This window comes from Urocampus carinirostris, chromosome 9, assembly GCF_059441175.1.
Source record: "Urocampus carinirostris isolate Australia breed hairy pipefish chromosome 9, RoL_Ucar_1.0, whole genome shotgun sequence".
Lineage (NCBI taxonomy): Eukaryota > Metazoa > Chordata > Actinopteri > Syngnathiformes > Syngnathidae > Urocampus > Urocampus carinirostris.
The window spans coordinates 10,876,217-10,898,196 of NC_142357.1; the positions used below are offsets into that span (position 1 = coordinate 10,876,217).

The following is a 21,980-nucleotide window of genomic DNA, read 5'->3' on the forward strand; positions in this document are numbered from 1 at the left end:
GGGCCAATTGGATGGTCCAAATTGTACCCTAGGTGTGAATGAGCGAGTAAGTTTTCCGTCTCTGTGTGCACTGCGACTGGCTGGCAACCAGTTCAGGGTGTCCCCTGCCCACTGCCTGAAGATGGCTGGCATGGGCTTCTTACCCCCGTGACCCTACTGAGGATAAGTGGTGCAGATAATGGATGGATGGATGATTACCGGATGATATTATTTGTTCCTTAACGGAGTGTTTCTACTTTTCAAGATTTTTCTTTCCCTTACTATTGGATTTACAATGATACTTGAGTCATGCAAACATGAAGCTGGGCCCCCTGTGGATGAAAACAATACATGCTTATCACTTAGTAATACACAAATGTTCAGTACCAGGGCCTATCTTTCACTACAACGTAATGCAATGCAAACTACAACCAGAACTGAAAAAATAATGTCTACATATTGTCATCGACTAATCAAACATTAGCACTATTATTGTAAACCAGAAAATGTGCAAAATGCATGGGCATAACCAGACTGTTCAAATTCAAGCCAAGTACCCTAATAATAATTTTTTTTTAAAACTCTCTTTTACTTTATAAGGGACACAATAGGCTTAAATTTATTGAATAACTCTAGCTTAAATAAAAAAAAGAAATAGAACGAAACAGAAATGCGAACACGTACAAGTACAGTACTCCACCACTTTGAAATGATTTATTCCATTTGATTCCTCGCACCGCTCTTGCTCTTCCTCTGCTTGGCTGGTGTCACTTGCGGCATAGCAGCGGCGTCTGTGGAGGCTCTGGTGTATTACTGTTAAAGTATGTTATTATGGAAGCCCAAGATGTCAGGTCCAGAACAGAATGAGGACCCAATTGCATAAGGTTTACCAAGTTATATTGAAAGAAAGAGGAAGGGCTGCGCCCACTATCCGGTGTTCACTGGACGCGGGAAGCAAGTCGCTCTCGCACTCGGATTGTGATCCGAGTATGGAAGTGGATCTCCCGTAGCGAGCGATGGGGTGTCAGGGACGGAAAAACAGGTCAGTAGCGGGGACAGGGAGAGAAAAACGTGTTCGGGGTCGCAAACGAGTCGTAAGCCAGGACGCGAGAGTAGACGTAGTCGTGATCAAAAATGGGTCGTAAGCCGGAACGGAAGAACAGACATGGTCGGGATCAAAACAGGTCGTAGCTATAGACAAACGGGAGCAAAAACGGAACAGGCGGGAGTCAGGGTCGAAAAAGGCTTGTCTTGTATAAACAAAGGTTCGCAGATGGACCAACAACAGGAGATTGACAGAAATGGGTTTAAATAGGGACAGGGAGCCAATCAGAGCCCGCAGCGGTTGGCACCATATGAGCTGGCACAGGTGATTCACATCGGTAATCATGACACAAGAGTGCCAAAGAGGAACATTTAAGCAATAAAAACTGCCTTAAAAGGAACATTCAATTGATAAAAACGGTCTTTCAAAATAAAAAGTACTTTAATTAAAACATTATCATGATTGAATTTTAAATGTTATATCACTTAAAGTGAACTGAAAACAAATGTTTCTAACCAGCGAGACAGGTGCTCAGCACCCCCAAAGCTCTCAACCTAGAATCGCCCCCGACAATAGGTTTGGTTGATGTGTTTCCGTGACGTGCTAGCAATGTGCAAAGTTGTGAAGTGAAGTGGCAGAAGAGGAAGCTGAAATGGGGCATTATCTTTTCATGTTATTTGTAAGCATGCCAAAATAACAAACATGTTTGGCTTAACTTCCCTCGCTTTGCTTTTATTAAAATTGTATATGGTGTGTCTGTCAAAAAGATATTAAACTTTTGGATATTTACTTCTCACATTCGGGTGCTTTTTAAATTTCAGAAGTTAGTGCCAAACTAGTTGCTTTTTTTCATTTTACCATTATCACATTTTTTTCAATCTTCAAAAAACAGATGTGCCATGATCTTTAAAGCGACTCTGTGCAATATTTGACCACTAGCAATCCATTCTACAGGTAAATTGACTTTAAATATGTTGTGTTTTTTTAAACAACAGATAAGAAATGTTATATTTGTTTAAAGGGACACTGTGTTATATTCGACCACTAGATGTCATGCATTGTGCAGTTAGTGCAACCAAAAGGAAGAATAAAACTACAAATACAAACTAGATTTAAAGTGACCAAAACGTGTCGTTTTTCTTTTTTTTTAGCCGAGGCTATCAGAACTTTTGTGTTTAGGGTGGTACCTTTAGCAGCAAGCTAGTGTACAATTATGTCAGCTCCCTCCAGGGGAGCCTCATGTCATGTTAAATAAATGCAAATTTCTCAACTCAATAGTTCTGCTTATTTTTCAAACTAATATCGTTTTTTTTTCTTTAAGGTATAAAGAGTTTTTTTAACAATTAGAAGTTGCTAAAAACTGTACTTCACAATTTCACTTTTAGTGACAAATGGTGATATCAAAAAATGGCTTTTCTCTGATGTGGATGAATTCAACATAAACAGTATTTTTTGTTTCAAGTTTTTATGATAATTAACAAACCTGTAATTGTAATTTTGCTTTAAGATTCTTAAACTAATGTTTGATGACCTTAGATTTTTAATGGTCTAAGAAAAATATAATTTGTTTTTGTTACTCCACTCTTGTTTCTGATGGCCCTCCTTTGGGACATGCTGACAAATAGTCAGAGCTATTGTGCTGAAAAGGGGAAATGTGGAATGATGAGTAAAAATGGAACGACGAGCAAAATGATCCACGCCGTTCTAAAGGAGAAAACAAATGTGGCAGCACAGAGCACTGAAAAATAAATACATCTTTAAAGTTGTATCACAAAATTAAAAACAGTTGAAAATGTTGGCCCTTTGGAGGTGTGATAAACCCTTTTGGATCGTCTAATGTCACACCTGTCTGCAACGTTCAAGAAAATCCCTTTACACTTTGTGCATTCTAGTAAGCCATATTTATTCCAGCCTTGCCTTTTGTATGGACTGTGATTTTCTTTATTGTTTTCTACTCCCTTTCTCTACGGAGCGCCTTTTGTTGTTACCTCCTACCCATTAATAACTGTCAATCTGACACGTGTATCTGCACTTGGATCCTCTCTACCTTATTATAACACCAATCCTGTCTAATGTAGGAATAAATGTACGTTAAAAAATAGATTTTAAAAATGTATGCAATATAAATAAATGAACATACAGGATCAATAAATCGCGCAATATCTGAAAATCTGGGGCGGCACGGCGGCTGGGTTGTTACCGCGCAGCCCCACGGTGCGGAGGTTCAGGATTCATGTCCAGCAACTGCAGCCTTCCTGTGTGAAATTTGGATGTTCTCCACGTGCCTGCGTGGGTTTCCTCCGGGCACTCCGGCTTCCTCACACATTCCCAAAAACATGCATGTCAGGTAAAATGGCTGGTCCAAATTGTCCGTAGGTGTGAAGTATGTTGTATGTCTATGTCTGCCCTGCGACTGTCTGGCAACCTGTTCAGGGTGTCCCCTGTCCACTGCCCGAAGACAGCTGGGATGGGCTCCCTTGCCCCCGCGACCCTGCTGAGGATAAGCGGTGCAGATAATGGGTGGATGGATGGATGGATCTAAATATCTGACATAAATGCAATTTAGTCATATATCTATGCCTTTAGTGAATTGTTTTGTATTTACTTTGTATTTATTTTATCAAACTTGCTGAGCCGATTCGTTCAGGGCTGATGAACCAATAGGTAAAAAACATAGGCAACTGCCCCGCCTCCTCATTTGATTAACATTTTGTTTACACCGAAAAATACAGCAGTAGCTCAGGAGGTAGAGCGATCATTTTAGGATTAAGGGATCCCAGTTCGAATCCCGGCTTGTCCGTTTGACATGTCGAAGTGTCCTTGGGTAAGACACTGAACCCCCAATACCCCCAATAAGCAGGTTAGCGCCTTACATGGCTGCACAGATCACGGCCGCTATTGGGAGAAGTGAAGCACAATGTAAAGCGCTTTGGGAAATCATTGACTTGAAAAGCGCTATATAAATGCAGATCATTTCATTTCATTACATGATACCAAAATCAATAAAAAGACACACAAGAAAATGCATACATAAATAATTGATTGGCATGTATGTCATATGTTCGGCTATAACGTCATTTATTCATGTGCTTATTTATTTATACGGCATATATTTGTAGGTATTCATACATTAATATCTACACATGGCAGGATCAATCCTCCATATCAATAATCTTATCCTCAAATTAAAAATAAAGTGAGAATGATTTACTCTTTTTTAGACCAATTTTTGGAATATAAAGTAACATTCGGACAGCACAGCTGCTGAGTGGTTTGCGCGTCTGCGGCACAGTTCTGAGGTCATGAGATCGAACCTTCTTGTGTGGAGTTTGCATGTTCTCCCCGTGCTTGCATGGGTTTCCTCCGAGCACTCCGATTTCCTCCCACATTCCAAAAACATGCACATCAGGTTAATTGGCCGGTCCAAATTGTACCTAGGTGTGAATGAGCAAGTGAGTTGTCTGTTTTTGCGACTGGCTGGCAACCAGTTCAGGGTGTCCCCTGCCCACTGCCCGAAGATGGCAGGGATGGGCTCCAGCACCCCCGGGAACCTACTTAGGATAAGCAGTGCAGATAAGGGATGGATGCAAAGGTACATTCATAGAGAAAAATAAACATAAGTGTGTATGTAATAACTCAAAATGGAATCCTCCAATTATAAAGAAAATTGGATTATTGTATTTCAAATGCTTTAACAGCCAAAAGCTCAAAGCAGGTGGAAGTGTGAAGTGGTGGCTTTGTTGCTACCCATGCATGTGACTTCCCCTTAGCAAGTGCTGCTTTCAGCAGCGGGGGAGTTCAGTTCGGTTGTCTCAACTCTTTTGCATCTGTCCTCTAAACACAAACACTGTGACAGAAAACACCCCATTTATCTAAGTCTGCCGAACGCTAGCGACAACAAAATGCTGAGGCGAAAGCCTTCCAACGCCTCGGAGAAGGAGCAGGTGCAGAAAAAGAAGGTGAGGCAAATATTTGGAAATTTTTAAATGTCTCAGATAGTGTTTTCAACCAGTGTATCGGGGCTTGATAGTGTGCCGTGAGACCTTGTGTTGTGTGTCGCAAGAGAGACCCAATTTTATCCATGCCATTTTTTCAGTATTGTTACTTTCTTCGAGTAATCAGCTAAGTAACTTTAACCGTCACTCATACCGGTGGGTGGCAGCAGATGACTAGTTTTTCTTTTATATACTTATTATCTGCTCATACGGTAGTACTAGGAATCTTTTAATAGCTCATTTTATTTGATGCCTGCTGTTCAAAATTGGAAGGTAAAAATCTAAAAAGTAAACGTCTTGCATAATTTTGCAGATTTCAATGATTAATTTCATATTAAAAAAAAAACAATTCCCCCAGTGGCAGAAATGTTTTGCTCATTTTAAGATTTTTTTTTCTAGATAATAAAGTAAAACTTGAAAAACAGCTAAAAAAAATCAGGTAAAATTCAAAATTGCAGCAAAATTGTTATACCATATCATAATGAAGGTAACATGATAATTTAAACAGTTAAAGGATCGTATGTATTTTATTTTATTTTGAGCCCCTAGTGGTAAGAAAAAAACAATTATCATTAAAAAATCATTATTGATTTAGATAATCAGCAAAAATAAATAAACTGTCATATAAACATAAATAAATTCGTAGGTTAAGAAATCAGCATTTGTTTCACTTATATTAGCTCACCTAAAGGGAGCTGACATAATTGTCCGCCATCTTGCTGTCACAGGTACCCAAAACCCTCAAAATGTCTGGACAAAAAAAGAAGGAAAAAGTTGCGTTCTGGTCACTTTCAGTCACTGTAGTCTGTCTTCTTACTTGTGCTTTTGAGCACTTGTTTTCGGTTGCACTATACCATACAGTGACATCAAATAATAAACACTGTACCTTTAAAAAGAAGCATAACTTTGTCCCAAAAAAAAAGTCAAAACTTAAATATAAATATTGGAAAAAAACTGTAATATAATTAAATTGGATGTACTAATCCAACCCCTGTCATCTGAATTCTATTTTCTATTTTGTTATGCTAATTATGTTTCCACCAATAAATCATTCTTACAAAATCTAGGGAGTAAAGGTTTTTTTTCATACGTTAACAACACATAAGGTGAGCATTGGTTCAACCAGCTTAACCACAAAGGTTTCCTCTAACATTTGCACACTTGCTTGGGAAAAAAAGAAAGAGTTCCGCTCTGATTACATTCAGTCTGACATTACGTTATATAAGAAATATATTTGTGTATTGAATTAGCAAAATAATATATTTTTAATCAAAGCACAATTTATTTCATTCAAAACTTCCCAGACAGGACGTCTGTGCAGTTACATCACTACAGTGACATGTAGTGGTCCAGTTATACACACTTTTGCTTAAAGAAATTTTAAAAAGTAATCCATCTCCCATCTCATCTCATCTCATTAGCCGTACCGCTTATCCTCAGTAGGGTCGCGGGGGGCTGGAGCCCAACCCAGCAATCAACGGGCAGTGGGCAGGGTACACCCTGAACTGGCTGCCAGCCAATCGCAGGGCACACAAGGACAGACAACTCATTCGCTCATTCACACCTAGGGACAATTTGGACCGGTCAATTCACCTGAAATGCATGTCTTTGGAATGTGGGAGGAAACCGGAGTGCCCGGAGGAAACCCACGCAAGCACGGGGAGAACATACAAACTCCGCACAGAAAGTCTGGAGCTGGATTTGAACCCACGACAGGTTCCCATGACATGAACTGTGCCGCAAGTAATCCAATAAGAAATAAAGTTTGAAATTGAATATATTCTCTATTGAGTATGTGTTAACAATGCCTAGCTGAGATTAAAGAGCCTTTATACTTTTTTTTTCACCGCGCCTATCTGCTTTTATTTTATTTTTATCAGAGCTGTTTGGGACTCACCACACACGAGGAAGCAGAAAAGGGGGATGGGGAGCGATTTCATGCTTGTGCTTGCTGTTTTTCTATTGGGGTATCAAGCAAACAACAATCCAAACCCCAGAAAAGATGATTAATGAAGAGTTTATTCGAGCGCTTCGAAGAAATGAATATACTTGTACACGCCACACAAGCAGCTTGACAGAGACTACAATAACGACTTAAGCCAGAAGATGGCATCAGCAAATAGAACATTTTCAAATTCCGGACAGCACCTATAAACAAAATAATCAGTCAGTGGCACGTGAAGTTCTTTTGAGGACTTGCAGAAACCATATTCAAGTCATGATATTTTCGAAAAACCTTCACACATTTGTGGATATCATTGAAAGGAGAATGTGTGTGTGTGTGTGTGTGTGTGTGTGTGTGTGTGTGTGTGTGTGTGTGTGTGTGTGTGTGTGTGTGTGTGTGTGTGTGTGTGTGTGTGTGTGTGTGTGTGTGTGAAACGTAAAACATTTTGTGTGCAGCTGACACTGCAGAGGTCGAGCAGCTTCAAGGACTTCATGAAGACAAACGTCACCTCCCCCATCTCACCCGACAAGGAGTTTGTCCCCCATGACACTGTGAGTCGATTAGAAATACCCGCTTTACTTTTGCCAGCCAGCAAAAAGCTGATCGAAAAGACATTGAAAAGTGTCATTTAAAAAATGCTAAGATTCTTCCCATAAGACACCTTAATTTGATTTAAAATTGAAAGTTGAAAACACATTTTTAAGACAGTGAAAACACAGCCTTTTGGTGGGCTAAATTTGGACCACATTAGATGAGTTAAAGACAAGAAGGACTACTTTCAGACTAACTTTGATCCACGTGTTATGAGTGACACATGACCCAATTTTTAGGATTTTTGGACTTATTATCTAGAGCGGTGTTTTCAACCAGTATGTAGGGGCACATTAGTTAGCCCGGAGAACTTGCCTAGTCTCCAACAGGAAGCTTTCCAATTATATGATTGCAAAAATGGCTAGAACCCATTTGGGGTGGTGGGGAAGCACAATGTAGAAACACAGATAGGAACAAACAAAGGTGGTCCCTTATTTGGTCAGGCTTCGGTACACAGAAAATCTGGCAGCAAAGCAATAATATCTAGGCCAGAGCCAAAATTTGAGAAACACTTCTGTAGACCAGGTTTGGCCCAAAACCCAACGTCCAAATGCCGCATCTATTTATAATCACGGCTATCGTCAAAAACAGGAACTTTCGGTGTTTCTTTAAACACATCACACGTTGCGGAACATGAACAAGCATGCGTGTTGCAGAAGTGCAAAACTTCCTTTCATTCAGGTTAGCTTTATTGCAAGTCAATTTTGACGGAGCCAAGGCAATAAGCATAAAGTGCAGACAGGAAGTCTGTTGCGTGGCGGGTGAGAATTTACAGACAAACGGTCCACATACTTTGTTTTTCCTGATAAGCACACATACTCGCTGTGTCGTCAGAGCAAATACATCTTCCAAAGTGTACAGAGGACTCAGTTTCTTTATGCCCTTGGTGCCTGTAAATTTTCAGTTCTGATATCATGATTATATTCATGAAATAAAATGTGAGTTTATGATGAGCATTTAACATGGAGAAAGTCACGGTTCCTAGCTTAATTTTTCTTAAATGAAAGATACACAAGCAGAAGTTTTGCATTGTAATCACTCTAGCGTTAGCACACAATGCTAATGTTATAATACCAATACTACAAAATTAAGTTGGTATGAGCACATATACACAATGATACTTCATACCATGGGTTCATCCATAGAAAACCTGGTCTTGAAGAAACATTTTTGCATACATTTCTTTCTCAATCAGGCGAAAGGGAGCCTGGAGGATGGAGGAAAAAGCAGTGGAAAGCTGAGCAAGAATTGGCGCACTGTAATTTCTCGTACAATGACCCGCAAAACCTCCAAGATGGTGCAGAAAGTTCGGTCTGAGGATGGAGTAAGTCTCAGTTCTAACACTGGATATATTTTTGATTTTTATCCTGTGGGTCTCACTAAAATGTTTTGAAGGAAAAACTTGCTGTTTGAGAAATTTCTTTGCTTAGCGGTGAAATTGATGTACTGCAAGACAATAGCAGAGCACTGTATGTGTTACTGTATTTATCTACTGTATCTAATGAGTTATTATTACTAATAACATATTAATTATTATTCTTTGATACGTATAACGTACAAGGACTAGGAAGTGTGTATCGTTTAGTGTTCACACACACACACAATAATAATTATAAATAATCCCAATACAGGGGATTTTCGACTACTTTAACTTTGTTCGTTTGTTATTTTGTTTTCTAGTGTTGGTTGCATTAAATGATTCTTGTCCTTTTTTGGGGGGGATAAACATTATAAAATAAAATAAAATGCGAAAAAAAATGGAATTTTATTTCTGCAAATAGGGTGAGAATTCATTTTGCAGCATATAATTTAATTTCAATAGTTCAGCAAGGGGCGGAAATAGGAAGGAAAACAAAAATATCTTATTGCAGATCGCTGATCATTTTATTCATGTTAAGAGTATTTTTCAATGAAACGTTTTCTTTATCTTAAATAAAGATTATCTTCTTATTTTAAAATAGCACTTAAAATTCTGGATGTTTGATATTTTTTAGGCATGTACCTACCTATAGTCAACTATTACATATCCTTGCCAAAAACAAGACTTCAATATTTTAAGAAACACACATCATCCAATTTTTATGTCTTGATCCGGAGTGTGAAGTGGCCACAAGAGGGCACTGTTGCGAGTAGCTGTACCTTAAACGGGGATGGGCAAAATACGGCACATACCGCATTTATAATAAAGTAGTACTAATAAAACTGTGTTGTTGTTTTAGTGGCACTCTTATTCCCTGTTTTAACTATTTTCCCCCCATAAAAAGCAGACTTTTCGTAGATAATAGTTTGTTCTAGTTGTTTGTTGGTTGGTTGGTTGGTTGGTTGGTTGGTTGGTTGGTTGGTTGGTTGGTATGACTGTCGGTATAAGGGTATAGTTGTCCATGTTTGAGAGCATGATGTTATATGTGGGAGCAAGTACGATTTACTTCTCAAACTGCCTCTCATATTAACATGTTTGTAGATGGGCAGTTGCATTTGGTTCTTTATGTGATGTGAAAGGAGCCTATTCAATATTTCGTTGTTCAGGGGGAGAGCAGTGAGGAACCTGTGTCCCCCCTGTCCCTCAACTGGGGAGGCCCGAGGACATCCACATGCTCCACAGAATCTGAAGAAATAGCGGCCAGTCCCGTGACCAGCCCATATTCTACGAGTAAGACGTCCTCGCTATATCATCAAGCAGCCTGGTCCAAATGTGTGCTTTCTGTCTAGACTGTGATAGACAAAGCCTGGACAGCGGTTACTCTAAGTGGGACAGCGTGCAACTGGAGGATAATGAGACGTCCTACAACGGACCTTTCTGTGGCCGTGCAGTGGTCCACACTGACTTCACTCCCAGTCCCTACGATGATGAGTCTTTGAAACTACAGGCCAGTCCGACAGATGACAACATGCACTTATAAGACGTTTGTGTCCGAAATAACCCAAAATGGGTACATATTGTTGGGAATTAAATATCAAAATGTACCGTTTACCAAATTGTTCGAATTAGTTATCTGACTCCATTAACCAAACACAACCTACATTCACCCAACAATTTATGCGAACTCGTTTCTTGATGGAAAAAATGAACAAGAGAGCCGACATTTTCACATGGGGGCAGAATTAATTTCATTAATCATTTAACTAAGTGTACTCCATCGAAAATGGCCGAATTAGTGTCGTTGGAGTCTCTGGGAAGCCTTCTCTCAAGTCCTTTTTCTCTCTTCTTGGCCCACGTCTGCCTGCAAGATGGTGTCTTGACTCCTCCCATGGGCGTGCCAAGGAAGCCCCTACTGGGCGTCACGATGTCTGGAAAACTCAAAACAACACCAAGCGTTTCTACGTCATCAGGGCCTTGTTCTCAAAACATCACCTGCCGTCCTCCGTCATAGTCCTGTTATCAAAATTTCCTAGTCAAAATATTCTGCATTTGGAACAGCGTGACCTGTCATTGAACTCCAGTCCAGTCAGTAAATATCTTGCATTAAACTCAATAAATGCAACTTGTATTCAATCATATAAAATCCTTTATAGTCAAATGTATAAAATCCTTAACCACGCAACCTCTATGGCAAAAGTGTCAGACTCTTGCCCATGTATTCAAGACAATCCTGAGCACAAGAGAAAAATGAGCCGCATCGCGTCAATGACAACAAGAACATTGAGCAAACCGGTCCCATTGTTATCTTACTTAAAATATTTGAAACAAAAGTCATGGAAAGGTTGTTTAAGGCAATATGAAAATTTAAAACTGTGTGTCTATGCAGATTAGATATGAAAACAGGAAAGTTCCAGTATTTAGGTAAATATTTTAATTATAAAATAAAAAGCAGAAAGACTTTTAACTCATTAAAACAATAATTTCAATTTGTGTTTGTATGCTATTCTTCTCACATTCCTATCTGCATAGTTTTCTCGCGGTTAATTAACTTTAGTGGAAAGCAAATACTGTTATGGCCCTCATTGTGACCAAGTCTCATCGCCAACTTAATAACAAAATAACAGGCGGTATCAACAATCTCACTAGATATATTGTCGGTCATAACACACACCGCATCCGTCGCCTCCCTCCTTCCTCGCATCACGTCCTTTCTTAAAGGGACCATGCGTGAACACAGACAACAGGAACCAAAGTAGCAGACATGACAGCACTTAACGGTTCTCAAAGTTTGAAATCAACCGGTTTTAACAACTATAGTCTGGTCTTTGGATTGAATAAATTTAATTCTAAATAAATGTATCAGGCACAGTCTGGCATAACGCTCAAGTTCTCTATTATAGCGAAATATACGAGTGAAAGTGTATAATGCATGTGATCAAAATCGTATCGCTTAAATGTTACTTTATTCTTAATCTTAATTTGGTACGAGTGACTCTGCAGAGAATAGAATCATGTAAGATGCCTCACTCTGTAGGAAAGAAATGTGTCTGGTGACAATAGTCGAAAAATTGAATTTATTGACAAGTATTTCTATTATCGATTTTTGTCAATGTCGACTTATCACTGCAGCCCTGCTCCTTGGACCCAAATTGAGTTACAGGTATTTTTAACCGAACTATTATAAAAAACATTTTCTTTAGGTTACTCGCTTCATCAATCTTGCTGCTGCTGGACCTTAGTGCTGCCTTTGACATTGTAGTCCATAATGTCTGACTAGAACGGTTGGAAAAATGGATTGGTCTCTCAGGAACCGTCCTCTTATGGTTCAGATCCTACCTCTCAGATAGGACACACTGCGTTAAATATGGCGAATTGACATCTGAGCCATTTAGTGTTACCTGTGGTGTTCCGCAGGGTTCAGTACTTGGCCCCCTTCTTTTCAGCATTTACATGCTTCCATTAGGTGATATTATTCGCAAGTTTTTCCTCATGTTGAGGTTTTTGAGTTTTTCCTTGCCCTCATGTAGGTTTTTGATCAGTGGATGGTGTAATAATAGTCTGTGGTTTGCAATAATCTGTGGTGGTCTGTGCAGCCCTTTGAGACTCTTTGTGATTAAGGGCTATACAAATAAATATGACTTGACTTGACTTGACTCACAGTTGTTCAATGTTCTTTGCGCCTCCAGAAGGGAGACATCATCCACATAATCGAGAAACCTCCTGTCGGCACCTGGACGGGAAAGCTCAAGCACAAAGTGGGCTCCTTTAAGTTTATTTACGTCAACCCTCTACCCGATGAGAGCCCTCCTGCCAGAAGGAGACGCTGTGACAGCAAAACCAATGGATGCCAGTCCAAACACTCCAGGCTGGAGGATGTGCTGGACTCCATTGGGCTGATAGTAGGACTTCCATCTCTTATTATTAGATTATAATCTTTAGCCATGAGCTAGGTGGTCAAAGCCAAAATAGTGTTGTTGTTTTTTGTAACACTGACAAAAGATCTCAATCATTCCCCAGGAGATGTCGTCCTTGTTGTTCATGCACGGATTTCAGAACCTGGAGGACTTTGCGAGCCTGACCGAGTCTCACCTCAACGAGCTAAACATCACCGACCCGGATCAACGCACCAAAATTCTGAGCGCTGCTGACCTACTCCGAGACTGTAAGTGTAGCGACCCTTTAAAAATGTGCCCGATACTAAACTCAAGGGATAAGAGAGTAACACCAACAATAGGTCTCGATACCAGCATTGTTTTAAATATGCTTCTCATCAGGACTCATGGTGCCCTACGCAAAATTAGATTTGAGGCCCCCTATTTTGTGATCTCTTCTATACCTACTAGAACTCATTCCATGTTCTATTTCAGGGTTGTGCAACTATTTGGAGTCAGGGGCCGCATGTGACATGTTATACCTATTTTTAGATAGATTAGTTTCATCAAATTGGTTTTGAAATAAACGTAATTGGAGAAAAATAGTATATCAGGTCCCTGTTTGAAGCACTTTATTTGTTATTTAGTTGAGTAAGTATTACTGTAGTTTTTACGGGTTTTTAGTTTTCTGAAGTCTGAGTTTCTTTTAAGTTTGGTAGTTTTTTGTAATATTACCGTAGTTTTACTTTCATACTTTTTGTAGTATTTCTGAAATAATTGTTATGTAGTATTATCATAATAGTATTTTTTGTTGTTGTTTTAGTGTAGTATTATTATTGTTTTGTATTTTTGTACTATAGCATTATGTGTAATTTGCAGTATTTCTCTTGTAAACCTCTTTTAGGGGTATTTTGTAGTAATATTTCTCTAGTTTTTTTGTTGTTGTTGTAGTATGATGTAATGGTATTTTTTTATTATTTCAGTAGGAGTATAATTTATGTATTTCCAAAGCAGTATTTTTGTAGATTTTTTTAGTATTTCCAGAGTAGGATTTTTGTTGTATTTCTTTAACATTTTTGTAATATTACTATAGTCTTTTGTAGTATTTTTGGAGTAAATAGTTCTGTAGTAGTATGTCGTAATATAGTATTACTGTCCTAGTATGTTTGCAGTAATTCTATACTATTTTTTATTTTCAGAATGAAAACAAAATTATATATGAGGTCCCTCTTTTCAAGCACTATATTTGGTATTCAGTTTTGTAGTTATTGTGTGGTATTTTTGTTGTATTTGTAAGTATTTTGTGTGGACACACAAAGTGAAAATGTTGGCACCAAAAAAGTTAATCACTCTTGGGGCCCCCCTAGTGGTTGTAGGGCCTTAAGCACCCACTTAGCTCACTTATGTCTTGGGTCAGCTCGGCTACTCATGATGGTGGGCATACAAGTACAGTAAAGGCTGTCCTCAATTGGCTGTTTTACTCAAAATTAGATAAATATTACAGGGACATTAGTGGTAAACTAACTTTATTTATTTAAAAAAAAAAAAAATCATTTGAACAGTGTTGGTGTTAGGCACTCACCTCTGACTAGCTCATAACTGTTGCGCATTTTTCTGAATTGTGCGAAAAATATGTGATAAAAAAAATGACACAAAATTGATTGCGAGGTGAGTGGCCTTGCTGTTGTCAGCATTAATCACGAAATAGGGGAGCCCATGGAGTAATTTAGTGGAGAACTGCCACCATATTTGAATAATGGGCAAAAAATAAATAAACTACCATATAAATGCGCACTCGTAGGTCAATACATGTATTTTATATCACATGTAGTTTACCTACAGGGAGCTGATATGATTGTCTGCCATCTTGCTGCTAAAGGTATCCCTAAAACCCAAAACCTTGAGAGAGGCTGGGCAATAAAACAAAAAGAAAAATAGCCTGGTTTGGTCACTGAGTCTCCATAGTTTGTATTCTTCTTTGTGCTTTTGGCACTCCTTTTTGGTTGCACTACACATTACAACAATATCTGTTGATTTAAAATGGATTGGTCACCCTTTAAACAAATTAAACTATGAACAACAAACTGGACCATTTACAAGTGGAACTTAAATCGAACCGCGAGATGATGAACTGTTGCGCTTTAATTCTGACGGAGACATGGCTAAACTCATCTCCCGGATGACGCTGTTAGCATTGAGGGGCTAACTGCTTTCCGCGCTGATAGAAGCGGCGAGCTCACCGGTAAGAGCAGGGGTGGCGGACTATGCATTTATACCAACAACAACTGGTGTAGAAATGCTAAGATAATCTCGAATCACTGCTCACGAGACATTGAACTTTTGACGGTGATCTGCAGACCCTTCTACCTACCGAGGGAGTTTAGTGCTACCATCATTACTGCCGTGTACGTGCCCCCCAGCGCTAATACTAAGGAGGCAATGGACGTTCTCTACCAAACTGTGAGTGAACTGCAGCATGCTTACACCGAGTGCATTTTTATTGCGGCGGGGGACTTTAACCAGGCCAACATGAAAACAGTTCTCCCGCATTTCCACCAGCATGTCGACTTTGCTACAAGAGGTAGGAACACATTAGACTTGGCCTACACAAATATCAGAGGAGCATACAGAGCAGCCCCCCGCCCCCACCTTGGCTCATCAGATCACCTTTCTGTTATGCTAATTCCTGCATACAAGCCCCTGCTGACCAGAGGAAAACCTACAGTGAAGCAGGTGAGGGTGTGGACTGTGGGGGCAATGGAGGCACTACAGGACTGCTTTGAATGCACAGATTGGGACATGTTTAAATCGGCTGCCACTTACAACAACAAAATAAATATAGATGTGTACGCCATGTCTGTGTCAGCCTACATCAGTAAATGCGCAGAAGACGTCAGCAATACCAAAACCATCTGCACCCGTGCCAATCAGAAGCCCTGGATGACTGCTGAGATACGCAAACTGCTAAAGGTACGGAACCTTGCCTTTAAATCTGGTGACGAGGAGGCGCTGAGATCAGCGAGGGCTAACCTGAACCGGGCTATCAGACTAGCAAAGCGATCACACAGTCTAAAAATCCAGGACCATTTCCTCAGCACAACCAACACCAGGGATATGTGGAAAGGCATTCAGGCCATCACCAGATACAAGCCAACCACCGCCCCAGTGCAGGACACTAGCATGGACTTTCTGAATGACCTCAACAACTTCTTTGGGAGGTTCGAGGCACAAAATGGCACCCCTGCAGCGAAAGCGGTTCCACTTCAGGACGAAAGAGCACTCCTCCTGGACTCAACTGATGTGAGGAAGACCCTGAGAAGGGTCAACACACGGAAGGCTCCAGGCCCGGACAACATTCCAGGGCGGGTCCTTAGGGAGTGCGCCGATCAGCTGGCTTGTGTACTAACAGACATTTTCAACACCTCGCTAGACCAAGCCACGGTACCATCATGCTTCAAGATTGCCACCATCATCCCAGTGCCAAAGAACCCCCAGATCTTATCATTCAACGATTACCGGCCCGTTGCACTGACTCCCATCATAATGAAGTGCTTTGAGAGACTGGTTAAAGAGCACATCACCTCCAGTCTCCCCTCCTCACTCGACCCCTTTCAGTTTGCCTACCGGACAAACCGCTCCACCGGGAATGCCATCTCCTCTGCGCTTCACCTGAGCCTGACACACCTAGAGGAGAAGAACACCCATGTGCGGATGCTGTTCCTGGACTTCAGTTCAGCATTCAACACCATCATCCCACAACACCTGGTAGACAAAATGAGACTCCTGGGTTTCAACACCCCCCTGCGGAACTGGCTGCTGGACTTCCTCACTGACAGACCCCAGTCAGTGCGGATTGGTCAGAACATCTCCGATTTCATCACCCTCAGCACGGGCTCCCCCCAAGGCTGTGTCCTGAGCCCCTTGCTGTTCACCCTGATGACACACGACTGCGTCCCTAGGTCAGCCACAAACCACATAGTGAAGTTTGCGGACGACACAACAGTGGTGGGCCTCATCAGGGACGACAACGACCTGGCCTACAGAGAGGAGGTGGAGCAGTTGGTGGGCTGGTGCAGGGACAACAGCCTGGTCCTGAATGTTGACAAAACTAAAGAGATCATTATCGACTTCAGGAAAAACCAGCCCAACCATGCCCCACTTCTCTTCAACAACAAGGCTGTGGAGGTTGTCAGCAGCATCAAGTTCCTAGGGTTGCACATCACAAACAAACTCACGTGGTCCGTGAACACTGCATCACTGGTGAAGAGGGCACAGCAGCGCCTGTACTTCCTGCGGAGGATGAGGAGAGCCCACCTGCCCCCACCCTCCCTCATCACATTCTACAGGGGCACCATAGAGAGTATCCTGACCAGCTGTATCTCTGTGTGGTGTGGAGGCTGCAGCGCTTCCGACTGGGGTAGTGTGAGGAGGGTGACGAGGACAGCAGAGAAAATCATCGGGACTTCTCTCCCCTCCATTCAGGACATTGGCCAGATCGCTGCCTATCCCAAGCTAAGAACATTATCAGGGACCCCTCTCACCCCCATCATGGACTGTTCACTCTGCTAGCCTCTGGGAAGAGGTACTGCAGTGTGCGGTGCAGGACCACCAGGTTCCACAATAGTCTTGTCCCCCTGGCCATTAGACTGTTAAATGGTCAATCAAACACATAGTAAATCTAAACTGCTGCTAATCTGTACATCTGTTGGTTTTGTTTGACTTTTTGCACTACTGGCAGTTCTTTATAGCTAGCCACTCCTTACACATCTGTTTCTCTGCACTATTGTACTTACAGTGTTATTGTTACAGTGTTATTGTTACAGTGTTATTGTTACTGTTTACCTGACTTGTTTACCTGACTGCCCATTTTGCACATCTGGTTAGCTGCTCCTCTTGCACTCTTTGCACTACTCTTTGCACTACTCTTTGCACTACTGTAAAATACTATACATAGCCATAATTATTTAGTATATTATTAGTACTCAATACTCCAACTCAATACAACATTTTATTTATATCTGTACATTCAAGGAAACTGTGCGGGTCAGATGTATCGACATTTCGTTCTGTATACACGTGTACTAGAATGACAATAAAGTAGATCTGAATCTGAATCTGAATATATGTTATTTAGAAAATATTGCTGATAAGTGTGCCCCCAAAACCCCAAAATTTTGTGAAAGACTGGGCAAAAAAATGAAAAGTCAAATGGTGAGGTTTGGTCATTGTTTTTTGTAATCTACCTTGTAGCACTCGTCTTCGGTTGCACTACGCAATGAACAATAATCGTCAAATATTAGTATTCCTTTAATTACCGGGAAGCCCTAATTTTTTGCCTTTTTAGCAAAATTATTGCTAGCATTTAGGGCTGTTTCTTTACATTTGTCAGGTATTATTGACAAAGAGAATAGAATTTTACTGTATATAATATTGCCATTGGAATAAGTATTGATAACTAATTAAGAGTTGAGTATCACTCTGGAAAAATTGAATCAACATCAATGAAAAACCCTGGACTATACTGCCTGTACTATAAGTTTACAGAATGTATATTTGCACAATCTTAAAGGTGGCGTCCGTAACTTTAAAATATTGTACTGGCTGACGTCTTTCTGGCTGGAATCATTTCTGCAGCTCCTTTGTTGCGTGTGCAAGTATGTGAAGTTCTTAGATGTGCGCAAATAAAATCCAGCGTAATGCGTTTCGTGGCCGGTACACCAATGATAAAAGTAAGATAAGAGCTGTCACGACCGGTCCAAGCAGGGGACCCAAATGCGTAACTTTTCACACAATGCTTTACTTAGGGATCGGGGAAGTCAGGGCGGTAGGAAAAAGACAGCGATTTGGTGCTCACTGGTCAGTAGGAGCGGGAAGTCCTCGCGAACGAAGCGTGGTCGGATATCAGGTCAAGTCGGGCAGCCGGTACGGGAGACGGAGCGTAATTGGAGATCGGAACAAGTCGGGTAGCCGGGACGAGTGGGAAGTCAGGGATCGGGGATCGATACAGGAGACAGAAACAGGATATGGGTAGCTGGGACAGGAGAATGGAGCTTGGATTGGGGATTGATACAGAAAACAGAATCAGGATACGGGTAGTCGGGACAGGAGAACGGAGTTTGGATTGGGGCTCGATACAGGAAACAGGTTAGGATCAAAACGGGAGCCAGAGTCAAAAGTGCTTGCCTTGCATGCGCTGAGGTTCGCTGACGGACTGACCAGGAGCGAACAAGAATTACGTGTTTAAAAAGGAGAACTAATCAGGGAACGAGTGGCACCTGGGGCTGAACAAGTGAGCGCAGGTGAGGGCAATATCAAAAGCAGAAAGGCAGAAAGGAAATAAAAACCAAAGGCTCTATTAACTCAGTTGGGCATTGTTAACACATACTTAATTGAGAAAATATTTGATTTTGAACACACCCCACACATGAACAAATTCAAAAAGTTAGAGCATAACTTCAGAAGTAGAAAACGTAGACTTTTTTTATATAAAATTGTTAAAGAAGTTGCACCGTCAGTCAGAAAGTCATCTTGTATTTCCCAACGACAGGAGTAGTTGGTCTTTGGGGACTCTTTTATGCTGCTGTCATGCTTTTGTGCGTCACAGACAAATTTAAAAGCTTTTTATTGGTCACTGCTCGGTCTCTTGAAAGGCGCTTCATATATCATATATCATTTTTATTTTTTATTTTGTCCTCACTGGCTGGGAAATGAATTGAACTGGAGTAACCCCTTGAAACATTTTCTAAGAAATTGAATGATATTAAAATTAAAAACAAAAAGGCAGCGTGTGTTGTTGGATAATTAAACTACACTCTGAGCAGAGGTCACCTTAAGGGATTCCCTAAAATGTTTAATGGGATCCCACTCATCTGAACACACCATTTTAAATAATATTGTGTTTGTAAAATTATGTGTTTCATTTTAATCTAAATATGTTTTGGAGGGGAAAAAAGGAACAGTTCAAATGAATATTTTCCCACAGTTAAAGAATATTTTCAAAAATAAACACAACATCTTTTTCCTGCACATCTCATCTCATCTCAGTAGCTGCACCGCTTATCCTCAGTAGGGTCGCGGGGGTGCTACAGCCCATCCCAGCAATCATTGGGCAGTGGGCAGGGGACACCCTGAACTGGTTGTCAGCCAATCGCAAGGCACACAGGGACAGACAACTCGCTCGCTCATTCACACCTAGGGACAATTTGGACCGGCCAATTCACCTGAAATGTTTTTGGAATGTGGGAGGAAACCGGAGTGCCCGGAGGAAACCCACGCAAGCACGGGGAGAACATACAAACTCCGCACAGGAAGTCCGGTAGCTGGATTTGAACCCACACAGGAAGTTCCCAAGACCTTAGAACTGTGCCACACACGCGCTAACCACTGCGCCGCTGTGCTGCCCTAAGTTGAGCATCATGTTATGTTAAAAAAATACAAATTACTCAACCTACGAGTATTTTAAAAGATGTACATTTTGTATGAGAGTTCATATACATTTGCTTCTTAATCAAGTGAATATTCTTTTTTGAATTCATTTATTTGCCTCAGATGGTGTGAAGTATGTGCAATCAGGTGAGGAGGACAAAAATGTTTGTGTCGTGCCTAAAGTCAAGCGTTGGGAATATCATTGTTTGGGGCTGCATGAGTGCAACTGGAATTGGGGAGTTGCATTTCGTCAAGGGAAACAAACTCAAGTATGAACTGTGAAATACTAGTAGAGAATTATCCCTTCCCTCCAGAAACTGAGTCGCAGGACAATGTTTTAGCATGACCATGACTCCAAATACACTTCTAAGATGGCCAAGACTTTTCTAAGGGGACTAAAGGTAAGAGGGATGGATAGGAGAAGCATGTCTCCAGATTTCAATCTGATAGAACTTCTTTGGGGCATCCTCAAGTGGAAGTTGGAGAAGCACAACAACATCCCGCAGCCCAGTCAGTGGAAAAGCATCCCAGTGGCAATTTGTGAGGCTCTGGTGAAATCCTTAACCATGAGAATTAAAGTGATTCTGCAAAATCATGGTGGCCACACAAAATATTGAACTTCAGGAACTCTTACTTAGGGGTGTACTCACTTTTATTAGCAGGAATTTAGCTACTAATGGCTATATTTTGAGTTTTTTGTGGTGAAAAATACCTTTACACTATCCAATATAAACTTACACTGGCTACCTTTCATTGTGTCAAAGTGATGATTCTTTAGTGTTGTTCAATTGAAATTTGTGATAAAATCTCTGTAGAAATGTGTTGGGTGTACTCACTTTTTTTGACATACTGTATGTAAACTTGTATACGTAAACTTGCAGCTGAAGATGAATCCAGTGCTCGTGAGGAAGAACAACCAGCAGAGGATGGACCCAAGAGGGAAACTCTTGAACCGAGAGACTCGGGTTGTTTTGAGAGCTCAGAGCAATTTGACGTGAGGCCTGAGGAGGTGAAACCGGACCAAGCGCTTCAGGGGCAGAACCTGAAAAGCAGCAAAGAAACTAAACAAATTATGATTGATGATGTCCAACAACATCTACAAGAACTGACCGTGAAGGACGTCTGTTGAAGGTTCCACATAGAATTAAACATATTTTGATTCGGTCCTGGGGCCTAGCAAATCCTTACTGAAAACTGTTTGCATTCCTCAGTAGAAAATGGATTGTAAAATGTATTTTAATTTTTTGAGTGATGAATTACTTTGTTTTTGCTTTAATAGTTAATGATTAAAATGTGATGATTTCCTACAATTTCTTCCATTCAAGCCAACCTTCCAGAATGTTAGAAACAAAAAAACAAAGTGCCAATCTTTTACCAAAACCTAAATCTAATTCGAGCAATTTATTCATTTACAAAGACTTATGCTTCATTCCAGAATATTGGGAAGTCGGAATTATCCCACTCAAATCCTACCAGAAAAGTGGGATGTCGGGTTTTCCCAAAAATATATTATTGGAATTACCGGTACACTCAAAGAGGGAGGTCCTAGTTGCGAAGTCGGGTTCATATCTTTTCTCCAGGTTGTAGGTTGGAAAACCCGACTTGCCATTTTTCTGGAGGCCCACTTCAAAATAAAGTACTACTTTTGGATCAAGATTGTTTTCAAATTTGAAAAAAAAAAAAAAAAAAAAAGAAAAAAAAGAAATCACTAGGCGTTTTTAGACGAGAAAAGCGGTAGTGTCACGCATTAAACAGTCGTGTTGGTGAA

The 21,980-nt window shown here is 40.7% G+C and overlaps 1 protein-coding gene across 2 annotated transcripts; it reads left to right on the top strand.

Moving 5' to 3' along the window:
• The first annotated feature begins 4,831 nt into the window (after window positions 1-4,831).
• Window positions 4,832-21,424, top strand: sash3 (SAM and SH3 domain containing 3). Of its 2 annotated transcripts, XM_088343995.1 has the most exons (8): window positions 4,832-4,983; window positions 7,420-7,515; window positions 8,751-8,879; window positions 10,082-10,205; window positions 10,265-10,422; window positions 12,602-12,814; window positions 12,933-13,077; window positions 21,094-21,423. In XM_088343995.1, the coding sequence occupies exons 1-8, from the start codon at window positions 4,927-4,929 to the stop codon at window positions 21,339-21,341; spliced, it is 1,170 nt and encodes a 389-aa protein (XP_088200121.1). In that variant the 5' UTR covers window positions 4,832-4,926; the 3' UTR covers window positions 21,342-21,423. The 2 variants fall into 2 exon arrangements, with proteins under 2 accessions (XP_088200121.1, XP_088200122.1); XM_088343996.1 differs by lacking the exons at window positions 4,832-4,983; window positions 7,420-7,515 and adding an exon at window positions 8,194-8,316 and having other exon boundaries at window positions 21,094-21,424.
• The last annotated feature ends 556 nt before the right edge of the window (window positions 21,425-21,980 follow it).